General features: G+C 48.0%; 1 protein-coding gene across 1 annotated transcript; it reads left to right on the forward strand.

Annotated features, from left to right (window-relative positions):
* Positions 1-2,999: 2,999 nt before the first annotated feature.
* Positions 3,000-21,967, forward strand: LOC108025429 (pituitary homeobox homolog Ptx1). Its single transcript, XM_017095917.2, has 5 exons — positions 3,000-3,864; positions 6,650-7,431; positions 14,431-14,571; positions 15,305-15,558; positions 20,424-21,967. Exons 2-5 carry the CDS (start codon positions 6,900-6,902, stop codon positions 21,024-21,026), a joined length of 1,530 nt encoding a protein of 509 aa, XP_016951406.1. The 5' UTR covers positions 3,000-3,864; positions 6,650-6,899; the 3' UTR covers positions 21,027-21,967.
* Positions 21,968-23,524: the final 1,557 nt, after the last annotated feature.

The following is a 23,524-nucleotide window of genomic DNA, read 5'->3' on the forward strand; positions in this document are numbered from 1 at the left end:
TCTTATGTTACAATCTTAAGATTTCATATTTTGTTATATATGTTTATACTTATCAATCTTGTATCTATAATCTTTAAGAGAACAAAGTATGTTATCTCAGACGCATCTTATATTTTGAACTAACATAATTATATAAATATGTTAATTTATTGAGGACCTATTGCTGCCTGTACTCTTCCTATTTTTAAGCAATCTAAGACCAGTTCCTTAGCAAATCAACCCCCTTGTTTTTCAAAACTTCCATCCCTATTTTTCTCCCGGTGCACGTGTGTTTGTGTAGTTTATTGACTGCTTGAAGGGAAGTGCTTTCCATAGAACAACGGAGAGATTTTTCGCTAAGGAATGTAAGACTGGCCGCAAATCCTGAAAATTGACTTCGTCCTCAAGGACAGCGCGGAGCAGGGGCGGGGCGGGGGGCCAGGGGGTGTCTTGGGGCGAACAGGAAAGGGAAATCAATGCCGCCATTTTGCGAAAGAGTTGCCAGGGAATCCGCTCGCTACCCGCGTGGTGTTCCACCATCATCATAAGGCATACAAAATTAGTTCAGTCGGCTGGGGATTTCGTGAGCTGGGAAACGGGCAGTGGCAATGGGGAAAGCGGGGAAAGCGGGGAAAACGGGGAAAGCGGGGACGTGGCTGTGGGAAGGGGAAGGCGACCCGCGTCTTTGTTGCCTTTGTTGTTGTCGCATCTCCCTACGCACCGTCGTATTTCATTTCGTCATGTTTCGGGATTAGGCCGGATTAGTTTGGCGACTGAGCAATGGCTCCGAAATGCTCTGAACTTTTCAACTGCGCTGCCTGTGAACTTTTCGGTAGTTGCTTAAGGGGGATGAGGAAGGGCGGGTGGAAGGCGGGGGAAATGTGACGACGCGATGTGTGTGGATGTAAATGCGAAAGGGGGAATCCCCAGTGCTCCGGATCTCTGACACTTTCGCGCGCCTTGGCATTTCAATTTCTTGAGGTGCGTGCGACTGCTCGAATGTTCGGCATTAAGTTTTCCTGTTGCCAGCATCAAAGGATGATGAGTTTCCCCCGGCCACTTAAGAGATCCCCCCAAATGGCAGACACACTCCCCGGCACGTAGTCCCCATTTGGATGATAAAACAGAACGCCATTTTCTTTCGTTTTCGCTAGATAACAGTAGATACCGCGCCAGCACTCCCTCCCATTTTATTTTTGATATCGGAAAGTCGAAAGTCTAATTTCGTTGCCCTTATAATTGAAAACGACCTGGCCAATTCCCACAGCCGCGCCAGAAATAGCCAGCATGTCATCAATGTAAGAGTCGGGGATTTGGCCAAGGGACAACGTGTAATTACGGCGTCATAAACCCGAAATTCCCCGGGGGCTGGCCAAACCCTTTGAGCAGTGAAAGTCGGACCTTGCACCACGGGTGGAGAGCCCCTTGGCCCTGATACCGGACTGTATCGTCACCCAGGTGAGATACTCCCTCTGAGTGGGTGGATCGCTGGAGTGCCAGGTGCCGAACCGCCCTTCCGACCCTGTTTCCCCACTTATGTAACCCAGCGAGTGTTTGACGGTGAGTTCAAAGGCGGCAGCAACTCGAGAAGGTCTGAGCAACTCGAGTGGCTTTAGTGCTTCGAGGGCCTCCGCTCAAGGCGATTAGAGGTGAAGTCTATCTGCAATCTGGGTTATGCCAGTCGCACGTTCTGAGGGGGTACGGAATTCTCAGATAATATAGTGCTATAGGTTGCCTAAAAAAGAATTACTTTGTAGATCGAAATTTTAGATATATACTTCTTATGAATGGGGACAACCTTCATGTGCTTATTTTGCTTTTTTCTAACACGAAATCTAAGTTTAACTGAGTTATTCAAGGGCTGTTGGTTCTCCACTTCCTTGACATATAATACAGTCAACTTCCGGGAATCCTATAACCTATGGGTTATGACTTGCTTGACCATTGGAAATTATCTCTGATTAGCTGACTGGCGCATCAGTTGTGGAACATAAGGCCGTAAAGCCAGCATCATTTACATCCGCTGGCTCGTCTCCGCAGACCCTTTCCCCCAGCTTCCCCCTTTCTCCCCCACCCGAACCCCTTCCACCACTCGAGGCAGAAGATGAAACTGCCGGGGAAGGCGGGCAAATGCGAAATAAAAACGAAAATTATGAACTGCACAGAAGCTGTTGTGAATTTAAATAAATTCTGCCTGCCTTCCGTTGTTTCTGTTTGGCTTCCTTTGAAAGTGCCCCTGTATCTGTATCTGCGTTTGTATCCGTATCTGTATCTGCGGCTGTGGCTGTCGCTGTATTCTGTACTTCCTGCCGGGCGAACAAATCAAAAAGGGGGAAGTTCCGGGGGAGGAGACCCGAATGCGAACGCAAGGATACGTCAAAAGGAGCAGTTATTTATTTATTTGCGAGGGGCTCGGGCTCAGGGGTTAAACAGGAACAACAATGGCGGGCTAACGCAGAATAATGGGATAACAAAACGCCCTTGACACCCAGTAAAAAGACAGCCAGCCCTCAAAAGTGGGCAGAAGTAGCCTTATTATTATGAGCACAGCACGTAGCAATTGTCCAGGGGCGCGGGGCGGCGACGTCCTCCGAGGGGCTCTTCAAAGGGGGTTCTCGCAAAGGACTCGCAGCCCCGAAACCCCGAAGCCCGAAAGTACAAATCAAACCCTCGAGAGCAGCCAAATAATAATGTGCGGCCGCGGAGCGAGAGAGGTAGAGGGCGAGTGGGCGAGAGAGGGAGAGCACAGCAATGGCGCAGTGCAAACACGGGGGTGTGAGTGAGAGAGAGCGAGCGCAGCGACTTTGGGGGTGTGGCCTCCCGGCGCCCATGGCAGCGCGCCTCTCGCTCGCACTCGGAGAGCCAGGCGGCACTCGCTACTCGCCGGACAGCAGACCATCTCCCTCACACCCTCTCGCCGGGCGCACGGGGAAAAAAAGAGAGATAAGATAGCGCCCGGGCGCACGGGGCTCTTGCGCTCGACATTCCGGCGTATTGCGTTCAGTAGCCGCGAGTTCTCGTCGCCAGCACCACGTTCACCGTTAGCACTGGCCCATCCACCCCGCTCGCCTCAGGGCACCCCAACCACCCAGACGCACTCGCTGTGTGGCGACACCCCGTGGAACACGCATCCAACAGATACTTTTCCGAATTCGTTTTCAATCCAGCTACGTCCTGTTACGGATGCAGACGCGTCGCCTCCGTTGTGATACCAGATACACAGATACAACAGCAGGTCTAGGGCCACCAGCACCAGAGATTCGAGTGCCATAGATACTTAGCCTAATTACGCCGCGGATTAAATTATTAGAACACTTAAATCCGCAGGATTTGCCAATCAAATCACATCGTATCGCACTGAGCCGCCGAATTGAATCGAAATCATATCACAGAAGGTGCTTCGCGAGTGAGACTGTGTGCGCGTGTGTGTGCTTTGTGGAAACGGCAGCGAGATTAAAAACATATCCCCGAGTTACTTAAAATTAATCACTAACATAATCACTGTGATTTTCATTGTTTGATCTGCCGACGTCAGCAGCGCGTGTGCGAAAACTGTTTTTACGGCTAGAGCGGCTCCATTAAATGCCGCTTCGCATTTGATTAGCAATCTGTTGCAACGACAATAGCACCTACCGAGATCCCCGAGATTTATAGCCACGCTGCCCACGCGAAACATCCGAAAGATTTTCGGAGATTTTCCCAGATCTCCCATTGAAATGCTGGCCATCTGATTTACTGACGGGCCCACGACATTTGCCCCCAAGAAGAGCCATCAAAGTTCGCCTTTGAGACACCCATTCCGGATCGACGGAACCAGCGGAACCGACGGAAGTTCGTTCCCACCACCTAGTGGATTAACTTGAATTCCTGTCCCAACATTCAGAGGTGAGTTTTGACTTCATGAACTTTGTTTCAACTTTACTTGAAAAAATCTTAGACAAAAGAGGGGCAAACAGTAGCATTTATAACTTAAGCTGACTTATAAAATGTATCATCTTAACTCAGTGCATGAAGACCTCAAGCATACCTATAAAAAACAGACTTGCTAAGCATATTAAATCATGAATAAGATTAAAGATGTATAGTTTATGCTATGCATTCTTAAACAAGGAACATAATAAATTGCGTAGAAAAGTATACATAAATAAAATGGGATTTCTCAGAAAAACATTGATATAGATTTTAGTTATTGTTTGATAATGCTTTGAAATTAAATATCTACAGGATATATATAACATTTCTAGAATCTTAGAAACATAGACCTTGACTAAGAGACAGTTCCGACTTTTAAAAACGAAAGTAAAGCTGCCCGAATTAGGACTAATCGTACGTGTTAGGTCGCCGCAAACAGAAGTTGCCCGGTAAACACCTTCCTGGGAACTTAATCGCTCCGTAATGACAATGTCAATTCGGCTGATGCTAGGGGAAACACTCTAGCTTTCCAGGGAAGATCAGCCGGGTTCGGGTGCCCATTGAGGAGCCAGAGAGCCCCGCCAATAAAGCGGCTGTTGGTCAACGAATTAAGTTTACGGCGGACTCTCACGCCGCGCATAAATCACGGCGAAGTGAGACCCGGATTGCGGCCATAAAGGCGGATCTCGATCTCGGCCATCTCGTAAGGGGGCCTCTGGGCTTCTGGGCCAGTGCTCCGTAGTACTGCCAAAAAATTTGGAGGAGAGCCCGGCCAAGTAGCGCCGCCTCGGCTCATTGACGTCACCTAAACAATTAGCAAACAAGGCATGGAAAAAACCTAAGTACACAATGCTCGCATTCGGATCTCTGGCCAGCCGCTAAACTCGAATTTGAATAAAATAATAAAATTAAATAGAAAGGAAAACATGTGGAAAGCCTTGGCACAACATCGGAATCTTGCCACCTTCGCGACGAGGCACCGAAGAAGCCGTAAACCCACGAGATCTCCGCGGCCATAAAGTGGCATAAAATAATTCTGGCGTTCTTTGTCTTAGGGAATCATTATGTAAATAAATTCTCACTTTTGAAATAAAATGACGCGGCAGAAAGGCAGAAAAACACACTAAATAGAGCGCCGAATATTCTGCTCGGGGAATGGAACAATGGCTGGCACTTTGAACTGGCAAGCTGGCAATCTGGCAATCTGGCAAACTGGCAACCGAATTATTTATTAGACGCTGCGGCAGATAATTTAGCCAGAAATTGAGACAACTGCGGCAAAGCAGCAAATAACAGGGCAAATAACAGTGTTATAAATACCCATCACGGCAATAAATGCAGAAACTTTTCATTTCAACGGCCGCCTGACGGCCGACCCATCAAATGTGTGGCCCATAAATTGGCTTCAAGTGAAATTATGTTTACCACGGAAGGCGGCTATTATTGTTGTTGAACAACCGCAAATGGATTTAATGTTACAGCCGCACTAATCCACTGGGGATCAGGTGGAGATCAAGCGGCATTATCGCTCGAAATCGAAAGTGACAACTCAAGCCAAGGCATTCCAATTAATTTAATTAAATTCACTTCGACTGCGAATTTATGCTGCCGCTGGATTTATGAAATTCGTTCTCGTTCCGAGTGAGAATGCCTTTGAATGCCCGTAGTTTGTTGTGATTGCGATTAGATAACCATTTATTGCAACGCTTCGTTTCGTTTGCTCAGATAGCGGGCCGCACATATAGCGCTGCGAACATATAACGTATTCCCCGATATCGGGCCAGGGGCCAGGGGCCTGGGAGCCTGGAGCGGGCTCCTCCCTCCTCCCTTTCGCTAATTGATTTACGATCGTTTATGGCTATTTTCGTGCTACTGTCAGTGGGCTGTTTTTTATTTTTAACGAATTTATTGGAGCCCCACGGCCCATGACACGGTTTATCGCTCCAGCGGCTGTCAGAGAGGCATTCCGTCCATTTCACCTTTCCTAATTTCGATTCGCCAAAATCGGCCGGGTACGTGCAATAGTGGCAATCATTGCGCGGAGAAATGCTCGCAGAAATGTAAATATTTTACATCGATAAGGCCGTTATCACTCGGGGGCCCTCTTCTCCGGCCTGCTGATAGCTGATAGCGGCGTAGGTGGTTGTCAGCCCGCGGGCCCGATCCCCCCGAGCCGCGATCCCGCGGTCCCCGAGTGCCATCCCCACAATTTACGACGCCCAGCGAACCACCACTCCATTCGCCGGCGGCTCCAGCATCCGTGGTATTAACCCCTTGACGTGTTTGGTGTTAACTTGCCATTCGGCTGGTGTTTGGGTTAAGCCCTTGTTTGCCTTCGCGTTGAGGCGATAAAAAGTTCCACCAGTTGATTTGCCTACAGGTAGCCCCACGATAATTAAGTCTGGGTAATGGACTCGATATGAGTAACATTTGTGTGGGCCAAACCTCTTGCAACTATCAGGGAATCTATTTTAGAGAAACACCAGCTGCTTAGAAAAGGTAGTTGTATTTTTAAGTGTGCATATTTATAAGAATTTGTGCTTCTACAACCTTATACAATAAGGAAAAAAATTATCGCATCTGTGTTTTATTATATTTGTGTAGTATTTCATCACAAGTAAGGGAAGTTGCTAATTTCTTTATGGTAGTAACTGTGAAATGCATTGCAGGAACTTACATTTTAATGGAATTTATAAAAATCTACAAGGAAACTAATTATCAAAAATAAGTAATAATGATTCACCCCCTTCTTCCCCAGCTTTTCGGGCTCTCGCAACGGCTGCATCTTGGATTTGCTCTCACCACAGTTGGAAGATACCGGCCTCAAGACGACGACTTTCCTGCAGCACTTCAAGGACGTCGTCACGACGAAGTTCACGGGGAGGGACCACCACCTGCCGCCGCTGCACCCCGCGCACCCCGCCCACCCGGCGCACCAGCAGTCGGCGCTGCACCACCACCACCACCAGCAGCAGAGCTTCTCCACCATTTTCCCCACGTATCTCGGCATGGACCGCTCCTCCGCCGTCGGCGGTTGCGGCGGGGGCGGCGGTCTGGGAGTGGGCGTGGTCACCAGCTCGGCCACGGCCCTGGGACCGGGTGGCCTGACCAACGGCGGAGGGGGAGTGGTCAGTGGAGCGCTCAACGGCTTGGAGGCCATGTCCGCCGAGTCCACGGGCCTGTGTCTGCAGGACCTGGTGAGTGCCGGGACGGCCAACGGAGCAGGATCCGCCGGATCGGCGGAGAGCGCCACCACCACCAGCACGGCCCTGAGCAGCGGCAGCACCGGGAGCTCCACTGTGAACGGGGGCGGGAGCAGCACTTCCGGCACGGAGCACCTGCACAGCCACCACAGCCTGCACGACTCCAGCTCGTCGGTCAGCATCTCACCCGCCATCTCGAGCCTGATGCCCATCAGCAGCCTGAGCCACCTGCACCACTCCGCAGGCCAGGACCTGGTCGGAGGCTACTCCCAGCACCCGCACCACGCGGTGGTGCCGCCACACACGCCCAAGCACGAGCCGCTCGAGAAACTCAGAAGTAAGTATCGAATAATGCAGGGGATCGATGGAGTTCAGGGAAAATAGTTGGGAAAATATTATGGCTAGCTTGGGGACATTACTTATAAAATGGGGAAACAAATGTGAAAGTTTAGATTATGAAGGAAGAAATGAGCAAGAAGAAAATATGTATATGGTATTCAAAATAAAAAATCTTCAAAGTTACTTTGACAATGAAGATCATAAGAATTATTAGGACCCACCTTTGCTTATCGAATACTATCTTCAATAAAAAAGTGTGATTTATTTAATATCCATGAACCGCATTCCTAGATTATGCGCCAAAAGGCAGAACTATTTAGAGCATAGATTGCCTTTTGATCAGTTCCCCTTATAGGAAGACGCTCCCGGGCCCAGAACCGTTTTCCCTTCAATAGCCCCAACTGAGACAATTTCGGGGGCAATTTGTAGTGAAATTTGTGAGGGGCATCTCGCGCATTGACAGCTAATTAGTGGGCTCATAACTCAGGGCAGTCTAGAAGAGAACTTTCGTGGGGCCCGGCCGAGCAGATCCCCTTCGATCCGAGCCATCAACAAGTGTCCGCATTCTCATTGCTATTCATGGCACTTTTGTGGGCCTCTGCTCTACAGATACATTTTGTTCCCTCTGTCAGCCGCAGCTGTTGTCATTTCAATATGCGATTCGTTTTGGCCATCATTCACGCTCCGTGCCAAAAGCCCGTTCCCTTTCCCCGGGCCACTTGTCGCTCCGAGCCGCCCTTCCACTCCCCTCATGCATATTCATAATCATTGTGCAATCATTAGCGCATAATCTCCACAAAAGCGTTACAAAGGGAGCACCCAAAAAAACGGAGGACTCGGGATGAGATACATCTAAACAAATTTCAATTTTGTGCGCATGTCACGGCTAATTGAGCACCCTTCTGGCGTAGTGCCGAAAGCAGCGCGCTACCCTGCTCACTTCTCCCTGGAGTTCTCCCCTCGGCAACTGGGAAACCCGATATGTGCATTGTAGTCAAGTGTTTGTTGTTCCGATTGCTCTAATTGTTATGGGAATTTGGACTCGGAGGACGAGGATGTCGACTCGGAACTGGAATATGTGAGGCACCAAGTGAGCAGTGCCACGGCTTCAAGTGGCCAATATGACAACTCAATTGGTTCTGGGGAAGATTTTGGGAGAAGGTCAGGCCACTCCAGATGGGCAGGGAACCTGTTGGGCAATGATTATTATGAGGTGGCGGAATGTAAGATCTTCCTGAAGAAATTCATTGTAGTATTCAGAAAATATCCTTCAAAGACGATACATTTCAGATAACTAAAACTAATTGAATATTAATACACATTGCTTTGATATTAAATAGAATTTATATAGAATTTTTTATTTTATTTGCACTTGAACATTGGGAAAACCGTCCGGAAATGTACAAAACCTATGAAAAACATTATGCTGAAGTTCCAGGAAACTTCAGCTCTTCCCTGAGCGAAACCACCTCCAAAAATTTCCATTTTCATAGGAGATTTGTCTGCCCTCGCCTAGAGATTTGTTGGCTGTCGCCCTGTCAGCTGAACTCTGCCCCTCCGGGGTTAACAGCCCGCAAACTTTGCACTTGTCTGCATCCCGAAATGCCCAGAGCACCCAGAACTCCCGAAAAGAACCAGGGTGAACCGCACTGAACCTGGGCGAACCCACGGCCACAGATGTCCTGCCATTTATTTGCGTGCCAAAACAATTTAGCACAGAAATGGCGAGCATTTAAAATATGCACGACTGCAGTTATCCTTTGACACCCGTACAAACACGTAGATACTGGTACTCGGGGCTGCAGGTGCGGGCCACGTTAACAGCTCGGAGCCACAAATTTCCACTCCTGTCCGCCGGCTGCCCCTGCCCAGGCCCGGGTTTCCCGATTTTCCCCTTGTTGTCGTTATTGTTTACGCTCTTGTTTAAATAATGGCCACGCAACGTGATTCTGCTCCTGCTGCGGCAGGATTTCCATCAGACTCCAGAACTGCAGTGCTGCAATCGGATTTTCAATTATTGGCCAATTTAATGGTCAGCACACAAACAGAGACCGCGCCCGAAACACCCACAACCCATTCTTTTATAGGTATTTATTTATGTGTGTTTTTATTTGTACGCCAGGGGTAATAATTTTTTACGATTGCACTTTTTTATGGGCCGTGTTCCAGCTCTTAGTTTCGAGTCGACTCTTCGTTTTATTTTTGGTAGATCATTTTATGGCTTCGGTGCGTGTTTTTGTTTCGCTGGCGGTGCTCAAAGGATTTCAAGTTCACGTTTTACACTAATTTAGACGACGGAGCCGAGTCTTTACGGTCGCCAACGTAACTCTTTAATGGCTGCGGATTGTCTCTGAATTATGTTGTCAGCAGCTGGCGGAGCCGACCTTGTCCCTTCGACTCTCCGGTGTGCATTTCATATTTCACCATCGCGGCAATTAGGGAATTATCTCGCTGCATCGGGGACTGAATCAACACATATCCACCGGCATCGCCTGTTTGCCCCTGGCAAACCAAACAGAACCCGAAACGAAACCGAAACCGAATCTGAATCTGGAAACCAAATCAGAGCAGTTTACATTTCGTTTTTGGTTGCTCGGCAAATAGTGGAATGTTGTTTCTATTCCTATTTCTTTTTGTTTCCATTTTTTATGGCCAGCCAGTCCTTAGCTTGTTTGCCAAGTCGTTGCCACAGCCGCAGATACAGATACTTGCGATGAGATGAGAACTATTTGCCCATGACAATGTTTGTGGCTGATGCCGTTGATAAAATTATGAAATTACCAGGGTTCCACCCCGCCTCAGTTCGGCTTTCTGGTGAAATCGTGCTGTTATCTGTTGTGTTTACACGAATGCCTAGATGTGCGGGCCCGTCTTTCGGCCCGGCAAGTGTTAATGGCACGTGCAGCTAGCCGGGCTCTGGAAAAACAAAGCCCAAAAACACAGAGCACAACAGAAGAACATAAACAAAACCCCAGACGCAGATATCCAGGGGATACACACTGGCTCCGTGGGGCGGGGTCCGCCAGGACCCGGGCTACTTTAAATTCCGCACCAACACCCGTGTTTGTCAGGCCCGGTCTTTATGAATATAAATACTTTTTATCGATTTTCGCTCGGCTCCTTAAAGCCTTAAAGGACGCCACATCCTGCGGCCTGCGACAGTGCATTGCCCGCAAATCTCTGCGAAATTGCTCACATATGTCATGGGTTCCGGCAAGAACAGGGATCGCACTCGAATTGGCAATGCACCCTGGTGCCACATGAATTGCACTTGACCGCACAGTGGTTTACTGTGATTGCTTCACAACCTAACTATTACTGATGAAATTCTCGGTAGATGTTCCATTTTAAAATATTAAAATTAAAGTTACCTTCTAGGTAACATTTGTATCTTCTGTGATTCTTACAATCATTTTATAGTATTTAAAAGTCTAGGTAACATTTATGTCGTTGTCGTTCTGCCCCACTGTGCTCTGCGGAAGCCTGTAACTACCGCAGAAGCTGCCATTTATCAATCCATCTGCACAGCTCTATCTCTGCGCTTCCTCCTCGCTGGCACTGATTTCGTTTATATAAATTATAATGTCATTATGGCAACCAGCCACAGAACCCGCAATCCACAACCCTCAATCACCAGCCCCAGGGCCGGCGCTCCCCACTTCCTGTAAGCAATTACCTCGTTGCAGAAGTTCGTTCGCCGGGAAAACTTGACTCTCCGTCCGCTTTTCCGCCTCTTTTCTCATTATCCGGGCGTCGTGCAATTTCGTAAAAATGTCGCATTAGAGATTATCTGAGGAAACAAACTTGTCCGGCGGACGGGACTCGCAGGACTCCGTGGGCCGGGTCCTTTGGCCAGCTTTTTGCTGGCTGACCCAATGGCAGGAATGGAATTCGAGCTGACAGTCGGGCAAATTACTGGCCAAACTCGTTGCAGTGGAAAACTACAAGGGGAAAATCTAGTCTGGACAGAAAAACACAACGCCCTTTTTTCGGGGGGGCTGGCGCTGGAGGTCCTTCTGCCTTTTGTCTTATCTGCAGTCTGAACTAATGAGTCCGGGTTTTTGGCTGCGACTCGCCGGCTACGGGTGTGGTCGTTTGGCCAAGGGTTGCTCTTTATACTTGCGACATGTCAATGTGATTTCCCAGATTTTTATGCGGCTCTGCTCCGGTTGGTCAAGTGCCCGGAGCTCATTATGGGGCCATAACACATGGTCGAAGGACATTGTCTCGACCAAAGGATTAGTCCTGCGAGACGTAAAAATTAACTGCACGGCCGTTGTCTAATTTTCATGACTCCGAATTAGGCTAATTTGCAGCAGGGGTGGCTTGTGGTTTCTTGTTTTGCGGCATATGGCCGCAATTTCCACGGACATCAACACCTCGGCAGCAAATGTGGCATGAAATTGGAAAATATTTTCATTTGCGGCGAGGAGTGGTTAACCCTTTGGTGGCCCGGCCAGTGGTTTACAGCGGAAGCAACTCTCGGTCCTCGGGACCCATTTCCATTTCCAAATCCAATCTCAATTCCAATCCCGAAACCAATCCCCTCTCAACTGTCACATTAATCGTTTGTTTTTGGTCACCAACTAAACGTTGCTTAGCCTGACATTTTCCCTTAACCGTTTTCCTCCCTTTTCCTTTGTTGGCTCGTCCTTTATTTTCATTTTTGTTTCTGTTTGTTTTGGTCTGGCGAGTTTCCTCCTGTGACAGTCTGCGTCGCCTGCTCTGGATAATTTATTGCTCCGGCTGCCGTGTCGTGTGTCAAAAGTTTTTATGTGGAAATCTGTCTATGAACGAGGCGTTTGCCGTATGGGAGCAGGATGCTCGGGTGCTTGGAGGAGAAAAAAGAAAATCCGAATCATTTTCGAATTTTTGTGCAGTTTCATTCGGGCAACCCTCGCTTGATTAATTGAGAACGCCCCTCGGGGAGTGTTTGCCTTTGACTTTTGTTTGGGCTCATCACAATAGTCGCCAAGTCAAATAGGTTTACCATCGCTCATTTGTTTGCACAGCGGCTAAATGCCACTGCAAAATGGCCGCCCACTGGGAGATTGGAAAATCCGAACATCAGAAAATAGGAAAACCAAACATTCAGAAGGCGAAAGTGACGCCGACACTTGTCGCCACAAACCTCTTGCTTGACATGTGCAAAACGCCCCGACAAGCAACGCCCACCTCTATTGACACTTGCCACTCATCCAAACTCGATACCCACTCGAAAGCCTTGAAAACATTGTAAAACTCGGGCGACAACTGGCCGGCAAATGTCACCGCCGGCTGACAGACGACGACGATTTTTCCAACGACCTGTCAGGCGGCGGGAAAACAAAACAGCGGGAAAATCCGAATTCAAACTCAAATTAGTCGCTGGCCAAAATGCTCGGGAAATATTTACACAAATAAAAATCGCCTTGCTACGTGATTTTCGCTGCGTTTTTTCGAATTCTCCGTATTTTTTCTCCGCTTCTGTGTTTTTAGAGCGTGTCGTTGGGAAAGTATTTTTACGATACGAAGAATGGGCGATGACGACCCATTTAGCTCAGGTCGGAAATCGGATTTGGGAATGGGAGCAGCTATGGCCGTCTATTAAGAATCATTCAGCTGTGTCTTCGAAACCAGAGGTTGCAATGAGGCGTTCACTAAAAAATGAAAGCGGAATCGGGGATGCAGTGGAACTGGTGCGGGAAGTGTCATCTCATATGGCTAACAAGGGGAAAGGTATAATGGATAATATGTATTATCAAATTAGAGGTCTTCCCTAATTCTAAGAGTAAAAAAATACAAAATATTCTATCTTTTTTGGCTATCAAGATAAGCATCTGATAGTTAAAAAACCAGTTACCTAATCAATAGTGACAAAACAATAGTATTTAAAATTAACTTGTCCGCTTACATGGCCAGGTTGTTTGTTTAGAAAATTTCCACTCAGCTTCCGCGGCGCTCATAATAAAGCAATGAAATTTTAATTACCCTGAAACGCACTCATTAGGGTCCATAAAAATACTTTCACGGGGAAATCTGAATTTCCAACGGCATGTGAGGCTGTTGTCGTCGGCGTAAATTATGCAACTGGCAATAAACTAATTGAGCCATGGGCCACCTCCAAGGGGGTGACATCTGTGGCTCCTAGGGGTACCCAAGCCCCCGCAACCCCCGCTCCGGAAAGGAGCAGGCTAATTGTTTCAAATGTCGCCGCGGGTGTTTGCTCACTTTAAAAACCACATTAAAGTGACAGCATGTGAGAAGGCCATAAATTACTGGTGGTATGCAAAGGAAGTGGCCGAGAAGATTTAGGAGGAAGCCGGGACCCAGGGACCTCGGGACCATATGGGTGCACACCTTCTGCCTTCTGGGGAAAGCAGGAAAACCCCCAGAAATCAATTGCCACGGCCATAAATCTGTGACGAAATGGGCTTTCGGGCGGGGAATCTTGTCAATGACTAATTAATATAGAAATAGGCGTGACTAACTGCGGCAATTATTATGTGGCGGGGCAGCAAATTACTTGACTCATTGGGCGCCGCAAGATTTATGGGGCCAGGAGTCCAGGGCGATTCCCTCGATTAACTTTCCCCTGGCAACACTTTCAGCACGAACTGAAGTTTTTACAATCCCGACCCTGGAGACCATTATGTTGGCCTCCTCCAGCAGCAATCCGCTTTTTAATCGGGCTAACCAAGAGCCCATTAAGGGCGGCGGTGCCATAAATCCTTTTATGAGCTCTTTTACGGCGCCTCCTTGCTTCTCTAGGATACTGAGGCCTGGGGAAAGCTTTACACTGACTTGAGTCTTTTCACAGATGGGAAATGTCTTTAAGCACTGCGATACTTGCATACCTTTTGCATCATGATTTTTGAGTCTCTTAGTAAATAGATAAGTGCAGTTTTTAAGGGGAATACATATAGCAATATATACCTTTGGGCTCTTGAACAAACCCTGGTTAAAACATAAATTTTTTTGTAATTTTCTCTTGCCTGCGCTGGCTTGTTCTTTTCAGTTTGGGCCGAAACCGGCGATTTCCGTGATAGTCATAGCTCCATGACCGCCGTAGCGAATAGTTTGGATAGCACCCACTTGAACAACTTTCAGACGTCATCGACATCCACGTTATCGAACCGGAGTCGGGATCGCAAAGATGGTGAGTAGGAGCGTCCGTAACCCCCTCTCCCAGCTGGAGTCCAGTGCCACCCGAAAACACACTATTCCCAGACCGTATCCGTTATCTCCGGAGCCCCATCGATAAGGAACATAATTTATAATAATTTCGGAAAGCGTGGCCAACGATTCCACCTTTGTCGGCGAAACTTACTCGGCCGGGTCCGTTTAGTTTTCGATTAGACTGCCTTTGATTTGCGACCTCACGACGACAGAAGGCCGAAAAAAGTGAGAATGGAGCCGAACGAAAATGATATTTCACAGGGGCAGTAATTTAGTTTATTTGATTAAGTTTTCGGCAGTTACGGTTTCGATTTGGGCTCGCTTTCCGGGCCCTACGACACACAGAACAGAAAAAACACAAAAAGCACGCCGCATGATCGATGACATTCGGGAACATACATTAACTGGTTATAAATCTGTTTGCCGGCGGCTCCTCTTTGAAGTTCCCCTGGGGAGGTGGGTGGTTGGCAGTGGGGTGTTTGCTGGCGACGCCTGAAGGTTGCATGGCAATTAGTAACGGTGCTCCGATGACGCCAGAAGCCAGAAGCCGCTCGGGAGACCTTTCCCTATCGAACTGTCGACTGGTAGGCCCAGAAATGGGGTAAGGAACAGCCTAGCAACTGCAACTGTGGGGGACCGACTCTACCCTCTAAACTTCTGATTCATCCAATCATTGATAATCTTTAACAATAAATACACGTTTCCTCTCGCAGGCAATCGCAGTGTGAACGAGACCACGATCAAGACAGAGAACATATCAAGCTCGGGCCACGATGAGCCGATGACCACCAGCGGCGAGGAGCCCAAGAACGACAAGAAGAACAAGAGGCAGCGGCGCCAGAGGACGCACTTCACGTCGCAGCAGCTGCAGGAGCTGGAGCACACCTTCAGCCGGAACAGATACCCGGACATGTCCACCCGCGAGGAGATCGCCATGTGGACCAATCTTACAGAGGCTCGCGTCAGGGTGAGTACCTATATTTCAAAGACTTAAGACCTTGAGTTGGGTTTATTTTGACATCCAAAGAGCAAAGGAAAAGAGGTTTTAATAGGAATTTTTTGGGAAACTTAGAGTAAAGTGTTTGTATTATGTGGGGAAAAACTTGCCCTATCCCGCGTACTTTTCACCGACATTACCGCGCTGATGCTCGAATTAATTGCCAACCAAGCCGCAAACGGCAAACAAACGACGGCGGTCCTGGCATTCCGGCCACATTATGCCGCCATTATAGTCCGTTAGTCCGGACTCCGGACTCCGGCCCCAATTATATTACGGACCGCAGGAGTCGCGACCGCAGTGCAGCCGCACAGACTCGTAAATATGTCGCCTCGTTTGGCGTTGGCTTAAACCAATACGGGGCGGGGAGCAGGGCCAATATGGCCAATATTCGTCCGGAAGGCAGGGCCGATTTCCCTGCGCCAGCGGCGATTTATGGGCGGCCCTGGGGGCCAGCGGGCCAGGGGAGGCAGGGTGTTGCCATAAATTGACGCAGCTAAAACTGCAGTTGGCAGCGTTTGCAGCATTTGCTGTTTGTAAACCGCGGGCTTATCGAACGACCTCAACTGCACTGCGCTGCATCGGAGTGTTTGCTCAATATCCGTTCTATTGACAGGGCCCGGCATTTGTCCGTGTCCGAGATACATTGCACTGCGCGGGGTATATTGTATCTAACAGTATTCTGGTCATAAGATAAAACTTCAATATAATCATAACAAAATGTATATCAATTACTGGTGTAGTTTATATTATTAACAAACTATTTGCTACATCCGATCTCTTAGTTCAAATATCTTTTGAAAGAACTACAAATACCTTGGGTAAACCCTAGATTCAGAACCCATATTCCTTGATCGACTGTGCGTAATGTGGAAGAAGGGCCAACAACAGGGCCTGGAGTTGTCCAAGATATCTTGGCCACACAACAGTTGTAATTGTTTGTAAACACGATAGTTAGTTGGGCAAACAATTGGAGTTGTGGCGCCAGCGCGACAAATACTCTCCTGATATCGAAGATATCGTGTATCTGTGTCTATTCCCATTCCCGTTCCCGTTCCCACTCGCACTTCCATTTCCATGCGCCGACAGGAGGGAAGACAATCAGCTCAGCAGACAGGCGGAGATATGATAGACCCGTGATCGATGATCGGCTATGATTGCTGATGGTGATCGGGCTGCGATCATTGTCATTGGACGTATGGCGACATCAGCGTGGCATTAATTGTACAGCTAGAAGTGGATGGGTTTAATGGGTCCGGCGAGGAGAACATCTGCGAGAAAGGGCGAGTCTTCATGGTTTTCCTATGCAAATTTCCCCGGACCTTCGCATATGCCCGGAATTCGGTGGATCCCCTCGCACTTGACGACATTTATAAAGAAATTAGCTGCGGCCCAGAGTGACAGGAGGCGGGGGGACAGGCGGAGAGGCCGGGAACGGTGTCAATCTAAACATGTGTTCCTCGCATAAAGCAGCTAAATGCATAAAATATTGATACAGTTTGTTTTATGGTCCATTATATGATGATGACAAAACGGTTGCTCACTTCTCCAGGGGCCTTTCCACCCTCCGAAAATGCAAAACAATGCCCGGACTATTTGTCATCGCCGCCGAGGGTTGTTTAATGAATTAGAAAACCGCACACGAATTAATGATGATCGCGATCATGCCTTTGCGAGTGTCGCAGGGGTGGCTCCCGGCTCACATTTGACTTTGACTTCTCGGATGCCCATTGTAATAGCGGAGGCAATAAAATTTATCAAATATACAAAGGATTACGGGGCAGTGGCAGTGCAACTCCGGCCGGGATGGGCCTTATAAATCTGGCCGGCTTTAAACTGTCAAAAAAGAGCAGCCCGTCTGAAGGGAGAATGCTTCTGTTTCTGCTGCCGTTTCGTTTTCCGTTCCTGTATCTTCGGCCCTGATAGCTACTAATCCGGGGATTTACATGCGCCGGCAATTATGGCAATATGTTCGCCCCGTCTGTCCCATTGTCTGCCCGCTCTCTCTTTCGCTTTTTAATGTGTCAAATAGAACTCACTTTTTAATTCAATTACCAGCCAAAGACTGGCGAAACAAGGCCCATAAAAGCATTTGTCGCTGCCCGGCGATGGAAGTGGAGCAGAGGCACTGGGGTTGTATCCGGCCATCGAGTGTTTTTGCCAGTTCTTTTATGGTCAGGTGTCGCCAATGGCCCGGAAACGGGAACAGCATTTGCCAATCGCCGGAAGTGTATAAAAAAGCGATTGGGAGTGGCCACAAAGGAGCCACAATGTGCTGCGATGATTGCAGTTCGAATGGCGGATAGGTGGGGGAGTATGTATCTGAAGGGTGGGGGAGTAAATAAACGGGCTTTGACTTTTTTGTAAGCCTTACAGCTTTGTCTATACAGTTTTACAAATATATATCCATCTAAAGCTAGAGTATAAATATAATATTATCAAGATGATCACTGAAGATTATGATTATTACTCGATAATCATTATGGTTAACATTTAATTGAATTTTTCTGCTAATATTAAAATTCACAAAATAAATTTCATAATATTCTAAAGAAAAAGATTTAAATATGAACCCAACAGTTGGGTAATTCCTTTCAGTTAAGTCAGCATTTTTTAACAAATACCCAACTACGACAACCTTTTGACTTTATTTACTCCCGTGATAGCCGTGATTAGGCTGCTTTTGCCCACATATGCTCGTATATATCTGCAGCTGCAGTCCGACATCGGAGCAATTAGCACCGGGAACCGTGAGTACGGCAATATATCTGCGTGGTCATACTGACAGTTACGTGGAGTAGTTCACGTATCGATGTTATCTGGTGATTTTCACGCGGGCGCAGCTATCCACAGAGAAGAACCCCGGAAACAAGAGCCGCGGCCCATTTCACATTTCCCATTCGGCAAATAAAAAACGTATTTAGCTGCAATTTGCAGCCATCAATCATGAGGGGCGCACAAAAAATGAGGGCCTAACTTCTGCCACATGGCCACTTTCTGGCCACTCATATTCTCCGTTTTTTTGGGTCCACAATTTACCTGATGAAGCGTTGCGGGAGTTCGCCATCGAGTGTCACTGATGCTTTCATCAAAACCAATTAGGATTTTCCACAGCACCCTGACCCGTTGGGTGGAAAATTGCGCTGTTTTTTGCACTCTCTCATATTTCACTTTTTCACTTTGGCGCAGAGTTGTTCCTTTTCGCTGTCGCTTTTTTCCTGCAGGCACATCAATTTGCCATCAGCATTTTCCACTTTTCCGTCCGCCTGGGTTTTGTGTTTTTTGCAACTTCGGCAACTTGCTAAATGATACGTGAAAATGACAGCTGACGAGATCGATGACGTTAGTTTTGCATCCTTGATGATGCAGGAGATCCTTGAGCTCCTGCTCCTGGTGCCGTTGCTGATGATGATGATGGGGCTGAGCGATGTACCTTGACAAATTGACACATTGCGCAGGCAGGGGATTTGATTTAGGGTCCTGGGAAAAGGAAGACTCTCACTTTCGTATATCCTCCGATTCAGTCCGCTTTCCTCCTTGCCAACCAGCTCATGCGATTTCAATAAACTGCCGCAACTAATTAGATTAAGGCAATTGCCGCACTAAATCGACTTGCTGGCACGCGGCCATAGTTTTTCACTTGTTAACCGGCTCGGAATGTCTCAATTTGGGTTTTCCCAGGCGAAAACCAACACTTTTTGCATAGATCAGCGCGTGTCGGACTTTAGTCACGGCAGTCAGGGGCTTGGGGAGTTCACAGGACGCAGAACGCAGGACACAGGTCGCAGGACATGTAGGACATTCGGTTGGCAGCGAGGGGTGCAGGCCTGCATTGGCCATAAATCTGCAACCCCGCTGACTGGAAACGCGTTGATTTAGGGACAACGTGGCAATGCGGCAACAAGCCATGAAAATCGAATTTGCAGCTTTAATTGCCCTGGCCAAGTAGTATCTGTATCTGTGAGAACCTTTGCCTGGGCTTCTGGCTACATTTGTATCTTGAAAGTGTCTTAAGGCAGGAGAGCTCGAGAGCAAGAAACTCATCAGAATGCTGCCAACGTCTGCGCAGCTCTTTGTCATTTGTATCTGTATCTCGGGGCAAGAGTATCTTTGTCTGCCCCCAAAGGCATCCGTATCTGTGCAAACTTCAGCCATAAATTACAAAGTTGCCATTTTGTTTTTATCTTCTTTCCTCTGCGCTGGCACTTTCTGTGTGCAAAATAATTTTGATTTATTTTTGCGCCCTCGCAACTTTCCTCCGGCGCTTTCGGTGGTGGCAAGCCGAGTTTATTTATATAAAGCTCTCCATTAAAAAAGGCAGCCAGCCACGGGCACGGGCTGACTGGCAGTATTTATGTATATATTTGTATATTTATAATTACTGCACATGCGTATTGCGGGGGTCGCTTTTTGGGGAAGGTTTTGCCGTCGCCGTCGTCTTTGCCGTCGCTGGCAGGGAGATACATAAATTTTCAAGTAATAAATTAAAAAAGAAAATGGCCGACGCGGCGGCTTAAAAACTGCGAATAAGTCGCGATGTGCAATAAGAGTTAGAGTGCTAGATCTGGGATTTTAGTTTCGGAACTTTTCGTTTTAAAAAACGAAAAATAATAGCAGAAATAAAGCAAAATAGTACGAGTGACTTGCTGCTTATTATATCTGAAAGATAAAAAGATACACTCATTTGAAAATGTTTGTATCTGTTACTTAAAGTTACAACCATGATTATAAAGATTATCTTAGGATAGGTACTTCGCATGCTTGTGGATATCTTTTTATTTTAATTATATATAAATTTCATTTAAACTAATGAGTCTTCCCCTTTTCCTCCCCAGGTGTGGTTCAAGAACCGGCGGGCCAAGTGGCGCAAGCGGGAGCGCAACGCCATGAACGCGGCGGTGGCGGCGGCGGACTTCAAGTCGGGCTTCGGGACGCAGTTCATGCAGCCCTTCGCGGACGACTCGCTGTACAGCTCGTACCCGTACAACAACTGGACCAAGGTGCCCTCGCCGCTGGGCACCAAGCCCTTCCCGTGGCCGGTCAACCCGTTGGGCTCGATGGTGGCCGGCAATCACCACCAGAACTCGGTGAACTGCTTCAACACGGGGGCCAGCGGGGTGGCGGTGAGCATGAACAACGCCTCGATGCTGCCGGGCTCCATGGGCTCCTCGCTGAGCAACAGCAGCAACGTGGGGGCGGTGGGCGCCCCCTGCCCGTACACCACCCCCGCCAACCCGTACATGTACCGCTCGGCGGCGGAGCCGTGCATGAGCAGCAGCATGAGCTCGAGCATCGCCACGCTGCGGCTGAAGGCCAAGCAGCACGCCTCCGCCGGCTTCGGCAGCCCCTACTCCGCCCCCTCCCCGGTCTCCCGCTCCAACTCCGCCGGCCTGTCCGCCTGCCAGTACACCGGCGTGGGCGTGACGGACGTGGTCTGAGAAAACGCCCTGGGTGCGCTGCTCAACCAGCACCAGCACCACTTGCAGCACTTCTCGGGCGGATCGGGGGTGCACCACGCCGCCAACGGGATGCAACAGCACGCGGGCAACATGCTGCAGCACAACAACGGCGGCAGCCTCCTCCTCGACCACTCCGACCTGGGCCTGGGCCCCTCCAGCCACCCGGAGGAGGGCAACCACAGCCTGGAGGGCGGCAGCAAGTCCCCCCTGGAGGCGCCGCTGGCCAACAGCAGCAGCAACAACAACAACAACGAGAACGACGACGAGGACGTCATCGATTGAAGAGCGCTCTGACTCGCAGAGGACTAGAAGTCAAACTAAAGGCAGCCTAGCCCTAAGCATTCATAATAATTTTAGATGTTTGCCTAACCTAAGGATACTACTAGCGAACGAAGCCCTATCCAAAGATACAATTTTTTGAAGAACAATAATTAAATTTACCACAGCGAGAGGTCCCTCTGTTTCATTTGCATTGAGATTAATGCCCTTCGTTCGAGATCGCCCCGAAAGCCAGCAACTAAGTGTTTTTGTAAATAAAAGCAAATATCTAGGTGTAAGCGCGGAACCCTAACTAATCAGCCAAATAGCCAGCCCAAAGAACATATAGTCGCTCCTAGTTCCACCTTCAGTTCCCCATCGTATATATCGTATATGTAAACCAAAACGTATCAGATTGTAAAGCAGCATAGGCCGAAAGGAAACCGAACTAAAGCTAACTATATATCAGCGTAGCCGTTTTTAAGGAGTTGTCTAGTCGTATAGAGATCCGCATATGGCATATACCACTACTGTCCGTATGTGCACCATGTATATCCCACTAAAGAGCCCGTATAAATATAAACTATTTAATAATTGTACACTTAATATTATAGTTATAGAAATTGAATCAAAAGAACAATAAAAATTATGGAAAAAACGCACCCACACGCCGCAGTAATGAATTACGAGGGCAAATTGCGGTCAACCGCTGGGATAACGAATGGCTTTTCCCGCTGGGAAGGCGGGGAAGGCCGGGGAAAGTCGGGGAAAGCCGGGGATGGGAAATGGAAAAATTAAAAAATCAAATTGTAATTTACAGCCGCCGGGGTGGGGCAATACATGCCGATTCGGCGGGGAAAGGGAACTTAATTTAAAGCAGCTTTTCCTCCCCCTCCCCCGAAGCGGGGCAAGTGCCGAATTCCAAGGTGGACCTGGTGGACTTGGTGGTCCTGGTGCCAAGATCCATCCATCAATTTATTCATTACAGGGAAATTATGTCGCATTTATATGCACCCCGCCAGTGACAACCCCCGGAAAATCACCGCACAATAAAAATAATAATAAAAGGACATCCGCGACGAGGGGTGGCTTTCCTCCCGGTGCCCGGGCATCAAATTTGAATTTCATATGCTGCCCGCCTTGATTGAAGGCGGCTAATAAAGTGCCCGGAAAGGGAAAGACGGGGATGGAGTGGGGTTTCCCGCTGCGTTAAGCATCCATTTAGGGGGTGCCGAGGCCGAAGGGGGGCTAAACTGCGACCCGGCGACCATTTGATTTATTTTATTCCCCTTTGCCCGCTGTTAATGTTTTAATAAGATTGATTTTATTGCGCCCCGTGTGCGTGGGTGGATTTAGCCCGCTGCGGCGTCAAAGGGTTAATAAGTTGCGCTCCAGCTGTTTTAGCAACTCCATTATTGTCTCCGTTCCGGAATGGCTTTCAATTCGGTTCGACTCTGGAAGATATTTGTGCAAATTTAAGAGTTTCGGGTCCTATCTGCACTCGCTGTATCGCCATACGCACACTCGCGTAATTAACTTTTCGGCGTAATTAATGCCGAGCCTAATTATTGTTAATCAAGCTCAGGCCGTCAGCCAGGCAGAGCAGCCCAAACAGGCCGCATAATGGATGAGCCGCAATTAAAATCAACATCCTACATATATTTATATGGGCTGTGGGGAAGAACAGCGATGATAACGGCCTGAGTCACACCGAAAAAAGTGTTGCTAAAAAGCATGGAAAATAAAATAAAATGCCTTAAATAATTGAATTATTTTTTAAATGTTTACTGAAGAAATCAATCCATATGTTAATGATGAAACAACCAAATAATTACTTACTATAGTGTCAGAATATCTCTTAGTTCTTCCCAACGAAAGTATCTTTATGGATGTTCACTAACTTAACTCAGTTCTGAAAGTGAAGAAATATAAAAACTCATCAGTAATCGATATATTTCTATAAAAATAAACCAACCATTATACGACAGAGTCCATTTTCTAGTTAGGTGTTATTTTTTTAACGTGTTTTTCTTTCCATCTCAAGACCCCTCGCGAAGCAGCGCCATCTTGAAACTGTCTTAAGACACGACGCATGCTGTCAGCCATTATTTGCCTATCCCACCCCTGGGAACCCCGTACCCTAGCAGCCCCGACCATTGGGAACCCCTTGCCACTCCGTGTAGAGACAATCAGAGAACCAGTCGGGCAACCAGGCGAGT

This window comes from Drosophila biarmipes, chromosome 3R (genome assembly GCF_025231255.1).
Source record: "Drosophila biarmipes strain raj3 chromosome 3R, RU_DBia_V1.1, whole genome shotgun sequence".
Taxonomy (NCBI): Eukaryota; Metazoa; Arthropoda; class Insecta; order Diptera; family Drosophilidae; genus Drosophila; species Drosophila biarmipes.

Excerpts from the sequence above, each read along its gene's own strand:
- LOC108025429 (XM_017095917.2), top strand. The coding sequence starts at position 6,900 with ATGGACCGCTCCTCCGCCGTCGGCGGTTGCGGCGGGGGCGGCGGTCTG. Across the intron at positions 14,572-15,304 it reads GAGTCGGGATCGCAAAGATG|GCAATCGCAGTGTGAACGAG; the intron begins GTGAGTAGGAGC and ends TTCCTCTCGCAG. Across the intron at positions 15,559-20,423 it reads TTACAGAGGCTCGCGTCAGG|GTGTGGTTCAAGAACCGGCG; the intron begins GTGAGTACCTAT and ends TTTCCTCCCCAG.